General features: G+C 48.4%; 1 protein-coding gene across 1 annotated transcript; it reads left to right on the top strand.

The window, feature by feature from the left end:
• Window positions 1–5,947, top strand: CZIB (CXXC motif containing zinc binding protein). Its single transcript, XM_036861672.1, has 8 exons — window positions 1–159; window positions 401–484; window positions 1,804–1,860; window positions 2,247–2,328; window positions 2,538–2,569; window positions 3,858–3,935; window positions 4,667–4,732; window positions 5,689–5,947. Exons 1-8 carry the CDS (start codon window positions 154–156, stop codon window positions 5,764–5,766), a joined length of 483 nt encoding a protein of 160 aa, XP_036717567.1. The 5' UTR covers window positions 1–153; the 3' UTR covers window positions 5,767–5,947.
• Window positions 5,948–10,758: the final 4,811 nt, after the last annotated feature.

Genomic DNA, 10,758 nt, shown 5'->3' with positions numbered 1-10,758 from the left:
CCAGGTGTGCGGGTGAAGCCCCGGCGCGCTGAGACCCGCCCCGCGACTCCGCGCCCCGCCCATAGCCGCAGCAAGGGTGCGCAAGCGGCGCCCGCCGTTTACGACGGGCCGGAAAGCAGTGGCCATAGCCAGCGCTGGCTGAGCCGGGTCGCTATGGGGGTAAGCGGAGGCGAGCCGCCGCCGGGGCAGAGGCTGGGAGGTGGCGAGAACCTGGGAGGCAGGAGCTCGCGCCAGGAGGGAAGGAGGGGAGTGGGCTCGCGCTAAGAAGGGGCGGGGAGGCGCAGCTCATGCCGGGAGGGGAGGAGAGGGGCGGGGTCGGACAGGGGCTCTGCGCGGGGCTGCCCGGGCGCTGTTGACGCCGTCGTCCTGGCGCCCCTCCTTCTTCTGCTCCTCCTCTCAGAAAATCGCGCTGCAGCTCAAAGCCACGCTGGAGAATGTCACCAACCTCCGGCCAGTGGGCGAGGACTTCCGGTGGTACCTGAAGGTAAGGCTCTGGTGGGGGCGCCAGGGCCGAGGCCGCGTAAAGGTTTCCCACCCTGATCTCAGTGGTGAACGGGAGCTTTCTCTCCGGCTAGATGAGAAATGCTTATTACATGTTCTCTTTTCTTCTGCATAGAATTTTATGTTTGCTTTTTTAAGTTTATTGGTCAATTCTTTTTATTCTTTTTTAAAATTTTTATTTATTTATTTATTGGCTGCGTTGGGTCTTCGTTGCGGTGCGCGGGCTTCTCATTGCGGTGGCTTCTCTTGTGGAGCACGGGCTCTAGGCGTGTGGGCTCAGTAGCTGTGGCTCCCGGGCTCTAGAGCGCAGGCTCAGTAGTTGTGGCGCACGGACTTAGTTGCTCCGCGGCGTGTGGGATCTTCCTGGACCAGGGCTCGAACCAGTGTCCCCTGCATTGGCAGGAGGATTCTTAACCACTGTGCCACCAGGGAAGCCCTACTGGTTAATTCTTAATTGGCAGTATCTTGAAATATCTTTTGTACTTTTTTCCTCTGTAACGTATTTCATGGTATGTAAACAAACACTAAACGAAAGGCTACTTGAAGGGATCTTGTGATTATTTAGTAAGAATAATTTCACCTTCTCTTTTGTTGATTAGGTTTTATTTACTGTGAAATCGTTTAATTTTGTGCATGGGTCCATTTTTAATTCCCCATCCTGTATTGGTAAATCTGGTACTCTAGTGGAATGGTCTACAGAGGTCCTCTTCTTAACTGAGCAGTTTGAGGCCCTTTACTCTCCCAGATCCCGGAGCTTCTGATCTGTTTTCCTTTTAGTCTAAATCCCAGAATCCTTCAGTACCTGGCAAAGGCCCTATCTTTCAGGAAGCTTTCTGCCCACCTTTATTTCCAAATATTTTGAAGCCTGAGTGCCAGGGCTTATTTGAGGAGTTGATGTTTCCTGGCTTCAAAAAGTAGAGTCTAGAGAAGGAGACAAAGAAGGAGTAGCAACAGAGTGATAAATACTGTTACCAGGAACCTACAGGGCCTGTAAGGACACACAGGAAGCTCCTAACTCAATGGGGGGGGTGGGGGGACTTTGAAGCCATTTCTGTACTACTTGAGCCTTGAATCCCTAGCCAGACTGGGGACTTCTTAGAGGAGGATGAGCAAGCCAACACGAGAAACACTTTGCCCAGAGATAAGTCTGGTTACGTCCTTAGTGGGGCTGGTCATAAGGATGAGGTAAGATTGCTGACAAGATGATGACCCTGCCCATCTCACACTGTTCTTAACCCTTCCCTCAGCATCTGCCCAGCTGAGCCAACTTCTTTACTAATACTCTTTTTCCCCCTCCCCAAGATGAAATGTGGCAACTGTGGTGAGATTCCAGAGAAGTGGCAGTACATTCGGCTGATGGTAACTGCTCCCCCCACCACTATACTCATATACAGACACACATAGGCCTCTGTGCAGGGATTTGTGGCCCTCACCTCCCCGGTCTTTGGACCCCACTTTTTGTGGTTTGGGAGGGCAGGCAGAGTGTGATCAACTGGGAACAATGGGCTTTGGGATGTGAGGCAGAGTTCAAAATCAAGGGGGAGTCCTTTCCTCAGTCTCAAGAAGCCTTCCCAGGATTCTTGTCCTAGCAAGCTGCTCACCCTGTCTGGGTCTTGGTAGATATAGATGGTGTGTATTTAAATATTGTTATAATATTAATTGATAATAAGTGGTAGGACTGGGTCTCCTGGGGACCCTTACATCTGACTGATATGTGACTAGAGGTTCTGTTTACTGCTTGCCAGGACAACGTGGCACTGAAGGGAGGCCGTGGCAGTGCCTCCATGGTCCAGAAGTGCAAGCTGTGTTCAAGGGAAAACTCCATTGGTAGGTAGGCCATGGATACTGACCTCTGCCACGCTGGCCCACGGCTTTGTGGTACCAGACCGAAAGCATGCTCATGTTACCAGTGGGTGGACCCAGGCCTGAGGTATCCAAGCTTCTGCCGTAGACTCTTGCCCAGAGCCACACCTGGGTACCTGGGTGGGGCTGGGATATGGACTCAAATCGACTTTGTCTTCTCTTTTACATTTCAGAGATTTTGAGCAGCACCATCAAACCTTACAATGTAAGTTTCCTGCTGCAGTGGCAGGCATGGTGGGATTAGATCCCAGCTGGGAACTAGGAGGCCTGGGTTCTAGAGTTACATCTGCACCAGAGTGACCCACCATGGAACTGATTGACTTCATGTGCTTACTTGTTCATTCATTCACTGTCAGTCATTTATTCACCTTACCCTGACTGAGTGCTCGGTAGGAAAAAGACTCATAACTAGGCTATTGTACTGCCTTCTTATAAGTGTTGGGCTGTGGGAGCTTAGGGGACCTCTGACCCAACCTGGCCACTCAGTTTCCATCACTGGGAACACTTGCCTTGTCTACATCTTGGAGGGCTAGTGAGCCTTCTCTGAATCCTTGGGTGAGACAGTGCATCCACCCTTGATATTTAATTTTATTAGGTATTTATACATTACTGCATTAACAGATTAGTCCAAAGGTGAGGGAGGGAGTGTATGCTTTGGGTCTGTGTCTTTAAAGAAGGGCAGTTACTTGTCTTCATCCATTCCTTATTTGGTATTTTTGAAAAATGTCTGATTTATGCTAAATTCTCAGCTTTGTCCTGAAGTTAAAGGGAAAAATCACATAAGGACTTGCCCTCAAGTAAATCATAATCTATTAGAAGAGACAGACCAGCAAACAAAAACCAATCCAGGGCCAGGCACATGGTTGGTGTGCAGGAAGCATTTCTACAGTAAATGACAGAATGAGAATGAATGTGTGGGTGTGTCCTTGGGGTCTGTGGGCCCAGGGGTCAGGGAGGCATGACTTTCGTGGCTGTACCACCCCCCTCAGTGTGCCTTCTCCACATGCATATCCCACTTCAAAGGCTTTAAGTCAGCCCCTGCGTTGACAGCATGGCGGATGGTTAGCAAAAGGCCACAGTGAAGTGTACTGGGGCCTTTTAGATGACCTGGAAACCTTATAGCTTAACATTCTTCTTCATAGTTTTTATTTTGATAATTTTATCTACCATTCATTGAGCATAGTGTCGGGTCCTATACTGGGCACTTTACACCTAGTTCAGGTTCTCACAATAAACCTGTAGTGGTTTCCTCAGCTCCAGCTGACAATCTTAGGCCCAGAGGAGAAGAGAGGCAGAACTGTGTCTGAGCTCACATCTAGGCACCCTGACCCCAGAGTCCACATCCAAGAAGGTCTTGTGGCAAGCAGGTGTCAAGGCAGCCTTCTTCCAGAACGGGATGAGTTGCCCCTGAGTCCCATTCTGGGCTCTCAGGGGCTGTGGAGTCATCCTGAGGGCACAGTTGGACCTACCTCCTCAACACACTTCCTTTCTAGGCCGAAGACAACGAGAAGTTCAAGACGATAGTGGAGTTTGAGTGCCGAGGACTTGAACCAGTCGATTTCCAGCCCCAGGTGCATGTCTTCCTGGGGAACCTGTATCTTTGGGGAGGGCATATAGGAAGTGACAGCAGAACTGTGCTTCCTACAGAGACTGTGGACTAGGAATTCTCATTTCTAAGAATAACAATTGTTATTTATTAAGCATCTAATATATGTTGGGCACCAGGCTTGTCACTTTTAATGTTACCTCACTTAATCCTCACAGTAACCCTGTGAAGTTATACATCCTATTTTTCAGATGAGAAAAGAACTTCAGAGATTTTGCCACTTGCCCAGGGTGACGCAGTTAGTAAGCAATGGAGCTGTAATTTGAACCCACATCTATCCGACTCCAGAGCCAGTGCTCAGGCCACTTTATTTGTGTAGCATTTTCACCTCACAACCCTGTGAGGTAGGCAGAAGAGAGAGTATTGTCATCCCCGTTTCATAAGTAAGAAAACTGAGGTCCAGAGAGGGAAGTGACACGCCCAGGGTGTTTCAGAAAATCAAGGGTAATGGAAGGGTTTACCCCACACCTCCTGCCTTCTGGGCCAGGGCTCTAATTTGGAGAAACCACTCTAGTCCCAGGGCAGCTGCCAGGGCATGGAAGCTCAGTAGTTATTGCAGAAGAGTAGCCCACACTGTATTTCTGTCTTCCCATGCCAAAGGTGTTGTGAGAAAGGCCAGTTCCCTGACCAGGCCCCACAGGCCAGACCAGTGCCTCCTTTCCCCCAGATTAACTGCTGCCTTCCTGTCACCTGCAGGCCGGGTTTGCTGCTGAGGGTGTGGAATCCGGAACAGTCTTCAGTGACGTTAATCTGCAGGAAAAGGTACGAGACTTGGGGGCCTTGCAGGGAGCTCTAGGGCACCTGGTGGGAATAACCCTTTTGGTGAACAAGGCTCTTCAGTGGGAAGCCGACTCCACACTTTCGTGCTTTTTGTTGGTGATTTTGGCGTTTACGATAGCCCCAAGTGTAGTGCTGAAGCGCTGCCTAGTGTTCACACACAGGAAAGCTGGGTGTGCCTTACAGAGAAGATGCGTGTTAGACAAGCTTGTTCAGGTGTGAGATACAGCACTGTTGGCTGTGAGTTGAGTATTAGTGAATCAGCTATGTATATATATATATATATATCACACAGCACTGTTGGCTGTGAGTTCAGTATTAGTGAATCAGCCATATATATATATATATATATGTTAAATAAGGTGTTTTTAAACAGACTCAGATGCTCCCAGGAACCTAACCCTGTATTTCCCCTGGGAGCAGTGATTCAGTATTCACTAATACAGTGTTTGTGGGGACTTACTTTGTAGAACATAACTACTGTGAATACCAAGAATCAACTGGACATGTTACTGCCTTGCAGATAAGGAAGGCTTGTAGTCAGGCCTCAGAGGAAGGAAGGACAAAAACATTCAGTTTGCATAGCACCTAGTAACAGTAACTGGATTTACTGAGCTCTCATATGTGCGTGGCCCTAGGCTAAATACTCTTACATGTGTTAACTCTTGATTCTTTCAACATTCAGTGTAAACTCTATTGCTGTCCTCTTTTTTTTTTAATAGAGGACAGAACCAAGGCTCAGAGAAGTTAGTGACTTGCCCAAAATCACGAAGCTAGAAGAGTAGGAATTCAGGCCTGAGCAGTCTGGCTCTGTCCTGGGTCTGACATGTTCCTGAAGATCTGAGCCGGAGCCTGAGCTGGCCCTCTTAAGGCCTAGTCCTCCACTCCCCATGCTGTCCCAGGCTGCCTCGTGAGGCTAACACTGCCGTTTTTTCCCACAGGACTGGACTGACTATGACGAAAAGGCTCAGGAGTCTGTGGGAATCTACGAGGTCACCCACCAGTTTGTGAAGTCCTGAACCCTCTTCCTGCACACTTACCTCTAAGAACTGAAAAGGGACAATGTGCCCCAAGCAGCACAGTGCAGAGGCTGGTCCCCTCATGTCTCGTCTCCTGGCAGCTGTTCAGGCCCTCACAGCCTGCGTGCTGGGCTGTCACAGCCTCCCGAGCCCCACCAATAAAGCCCCTGTTTGTGCTACACTGGTGGATGAACAGCCGCTCTCCTCCCTCCACTCCCCTTCATGTTGGAGGGCTTTGATGGCTTCTTGGCACCTTCCCACAGTACAGACTCTTAGCCTGATCCTATTTGCAAAATAGGAGCACAGAGCTCCTAAGGGCACTCAAGCTCTTGAGGAGTGCACAGGCCACCCCAGGGGACCAGAGGTGTCAAACTCATTGGTACAGAGGGCAGTGGAGCCTGCGGAATGATGTCACGAGCCCAGTAGTCCTGAGCCAAAATGTCACATTGACCACCTTGGCTCTTGGGCAAACCCAGGCAACTCTGTTCACTGGTGTCACTGCATATTCCAGGGCCAGAAGGGACTTTGGAGGTCAGCAGTTCCATCCTGGCATGAATCTTCTCTCTACAATCCCTGCCAGATGGTCATCAGGTCTTTGCTCACTTGCTGTGATGGGGCAATCCCTCCCACCAAGGGAATCCCTATGAAAGTTCTTCCTTATGTTGAGTCAGCCTCTATGCTTCCTTTAGCTCCTCCTGATGGTCCTGGTTTGTCTCCTTTGTGGTCACACTTCTGTATTCTTCTGCCCCTGGACAGCCCTGTGGAGGTGTGAAGACAACAGTCCCAGCCTCTGTGTCTCGTTGGCCCGGTTCCCTGGGTCTAAAGATCCTCCTACAGTGGATAGAGTTGTTCAGTGCACAGTTAAGTCATGAGGGCGAGCTCACATCTTCATACCGGTGACTCCACCATTCGGAAAACCTGTCACGAGAGACCTTACTCCTCTCCAGTGTTCTGCTGGAGCCTGGAATTCTTTGGAAGTAAGAATTACTACCTTCATTTTCTGCGTGGCCCTCTGGGAAAGGGTCTGCCCACTCCAAGGCTGGTTGTGGAGCTCTAGGAAGGGGATCCTCAGAGGCAGGTAAAGCTGGCCATGTCCAAGGGCGGGGAAGAGATGCCTGCCCTGTCCCCTCTCCAGTCTGGCAGCTGTCACGTGTCCTCTAGGTCCCCCATGTTGCCGGCCCCTGGGCCTGTGCTTTCTGCACCTGACAGAACAGGGCTTCTTTGGCCTCCTTCGGCCAGCAGCTCCACCAGCCCCCACTGACTAGAACGGTCCATTGCCTGGCCTGAAAGCAAACAAGGGAGCGTCAGGCTGGATAAACAGGCTTTCTGGGTTTTAGTCTCCGTACTAGCCAGTATGTGTTATAAAGGCAAGGACTAAAAGGATCTCAAGGTTTTCTTTATATTGTATTTTCTCATCTTGTAGGGAGTAGAGGAACACAAATAATCAGTAACAGATGGAAAATAGATTATGTCAATAGATGCAGAAAAAGTATTTGGTAAAATTCAGCAACAAACCATAGAAACGCTTAGCAAACTAGGAACAGAAAGGAACTACCCTTACCTCACAAAGGATATCTACAGGAAACCCAGAGCAAATGAAATGTTTGAAGTATTGCATTCACGATTGGGGTGAGAGGAGGATATCCTGGATCACTCTATTCATCATTGTCCCTACACCGCCCCCGCTGCAGCACTTAGACTGAAAAGAAAGTAAGGTGCAAGGACTAAAAAGGAAGAAATAACTCACTTTTCACAGATTTTGATTTTCCACTTAGCGAATCCAAAAGCATTATCAGGTGCTGGATTTAAGATCAATATACAGAAATCAAATGCATTTCAGTACACTGGCAACATGTAAAACACAATTCAAGAGAAAATACCATTTACAATAGGAACAGCAACCAAAAATATACCACCCCCAAAGGTAACTGGTAATTAAATCTATCATATATGTTCATGACCGATCAATTGGTCAAAATGGCAGGAGTAGAAAGACCCTTAGCTCACCTCCTCTCACGAGCACACAAAGATCACAACTGTTTGTAGAACAACCATCAATGAAAAATATAGGAACCTCCTGGAAAAGATCTACAACTAAAGATATAAAAAAGGGACCACACGAGATGGGTAGGAGAGGTGGGCTTATGATACAGTCAAGTCCCATACCCCCAGCTGGATGACCCACAAATGAGGGTAATTATATTGCAGAGGATCTTCCCACAGGAGTTCCTGTACTGGGAAGAAGAGCCCACAGAGCAATTGGCCTTGAAGGCCAGAGGGGCTTGGTTTCAGGAGTCCCACAAAACTGGGGAAAGAAGAAACTTAAAGGGCACACAAAACCTCACATGCTCTGGGACCCAGGGCAAAAGCACTAATTTGATAGGAGCCTGGGCCAGACCTACCTGCTGGTCTTGGAGAGTCTTCGGGGTGGGGTGGGGTGGGGTGGGGGGGCGACTGTGGCTCCCCTGGGGACATAGACACTGGTGGTAGCCATTCTTGGGAGCTGCTTCTACCACATGGACCCTGGCGCTGGTGGGCACCACTGTGGATCCCGTCCTCTGGCTCATTAGCACCAAGACCTGGCCCCATACAACAGCCTCTAGGCACCGGGGCTGGGACGCCTCGAGCCAAGCAACTAACTGGGTGGGGACACAGCCCCACCTGTCAGCACACAAGCTAAAGACCTCACGAGCCCAGAGCCACCTCTGGACACTGCCCTGCCCACCAGAGGGCCCAGGGCCCAGCTCCACCCACCAGTGGGTAGGCACCAGTCCCAGAACCCCCTGGGCCCCAACCCTGCCCTCCATGAAGTCTGCTCTAACCTTCGGACCAGCCTCACCCACAAGGGGACAGATACCAGAGGCAAGAAATCCGCAATCCCACAGCCTGCTGACCCAGTCGGCCCCCAGCAGGCTGCCCTGGGACCAGCTGGGCCCTGACCTTGCCCACTAGCAGGCCAACAAAGCTTTGGGACACCCCACACTCCACCCATGTCAGGAATCTCCCTTCCCCCACCCCCGAAGTGATACGACACCAGCTCTGGGATCCTGGGGCCCTGCAACCATACTCCAGAACCCAGCTCTGCCTGCCAGTAGTCTAACACTAACCTCAGGACCTGGCTTTGCCCACCAGTGGGCAGACTACAATCCTGGAGTCTTCTGGATCATGGCTCCACCCACTAGTGAGCCAGTACTAGCCCCAGGGCCGCCTGGGGTTGTGCAGTCAGCTGCCTTGTGACAGCCCTGCCAACCAAGAGCCAGCAGACTCTGCATAAGGCAGGGCCTGGCAACCAACTGGACTGGGGGCTACCCAAGCCTACCAGACTGCCCACATAGCCTGCCAAACAGAAAGACCCATGCAGCCCTCATGGGTTGCAACCCTAGAGCATACAGCTTGGGGACAAGAGGGGAGTGGGGTGCTGGGACACATAGGACGTCTACAGAAGGCCACTTCTCCAAGGTCAGGAAAAAACTAACCTACACGATACATAAAAATACAAACAGCAATTTAAGCAAAGTAAGGCAACAGAAGAACATGTTCCAGATGAAGGACCAAGGTAAAAGCTAAGAAGAAGAACTAAGTGAAGTGGAGAGAGCCAATCTACCCAAGAAAGAGTTCAGGATAGTCATCATAAATATGATCAAAGAACTCGGGAGAAGAATGGATGCACAGAGCAAAAGTTAGAAGTTTTTAACAAAGAGTTAGAAAATATAAAGATCCAAACAGACATGAAAAATACAATAACTGAAATGAAACATACACCAAGGGGAATCAAAAGTAGACCAAATGATACAGAGGAACAGATCAATGAGCTGGAAGACAGGGTAGTGGAAATCACTGATGCTAAACAGAAAAAAGAAAACAGAATGAAAAGAAATGAGGACAGTTTTAAGAGACCTCTGGGACAACATCAAGCATACTAACATTCACATTATAGGAGTCCCAGAAGGAGAAGACAGAGAGAAAGGGGGCAGAGAACACATTTGAAGAGATAATAGCTGAAAACTTCCCTAATCTGGGAAAGGAAACAGTCATCCAAGTCCAGGAAGCACAGAGAGTCCCATACAGGATTAACCCAAAGAGGAACATACCAAGACACACTGTAATTAAAATGGCAAAAATTAAAGATAAAGAGAGACTATTAAAAGCGGAAAGGGGAAAGCAAAAAGAAAGGAATAACATACATGGGAATTCCCATAAGTCTATCAGCTGACTTTTCAGCAGAAACTCTGCAAGGCAGAAGGGAGCGACATGATACATTTAAAGTGATGAAAGGGGAAAATCCTGCAACCAAGAATACTGTACCCAGCAAGGCTCTCATTCAGATTTTATGGAGAGATCAAAAGCAAAAGTTCAGAACCACCAAACCAGCTTTACAAGAAATGTTATAGCAACTCTAAGTGAAAAAGAGAAGGCCACAAATAGAAACATGAAAATTACAAAAGGAAAAAGCTCACCAGTAAAGGCAAATATACTATAAAGGTAGGAAATCATCCACACACAAAGCCAGTAGGAAGGTTAAAAGAAAAAAGTGGTAAAATCATCTATATCCACAATAAGTAGTTAAGGGATACACAAAAAAATTAGATGTAAAATATGATGTCAAAGACAGTCACTGTGATAGGAGGAGAGTACAAATGCAGGGGTGTTAAAATTCATTTGAAATTAAGAGATCAGCAACTAAAAACAATCACGTATACATAAAGATTGCTATGTATAAACCTCATGGTAACCACAAACCAAAAATCTATAACAGATACACAAAAAAGAACAAGGAAAAAAATGAAATTTTGCCGTTTGCAACAACGTGGATGGACTTGGGTATTGTGCTTAGTGAAGTAAGTCAGAGAGAGAAAGACAAGTACTGTATGATATCACTTATACGAGGAATTTTAAAAATAAAACAAACTAGTGAATGTAACAAAAAAGAAACAGATTCACAGATATAGAAAACAAACTAAGTGGTTAACAGTGGGGAGAAGGAAAGGGGGA

This window comes from Balaenoptera musculus, chromosome 1, assembly GCF_009873245.2.
Source record: "Balaenoptera musculus isolate JJ_BM4_2016_0621 chromosome 1, mBalMus1.pri.v3, whole genome shotgun sequence".
Classification (NCBI taxonomy): domain Eukaryota; kingdom Metazoa; phylum Chordata; class Mammalia; order Artiodactyla; family Balaenopteridae; genus Balaenoptera; species Balaenoptera musculus.
This window is presented reverse-complemented; position numbering and strand designations above follow the sequence as displayed.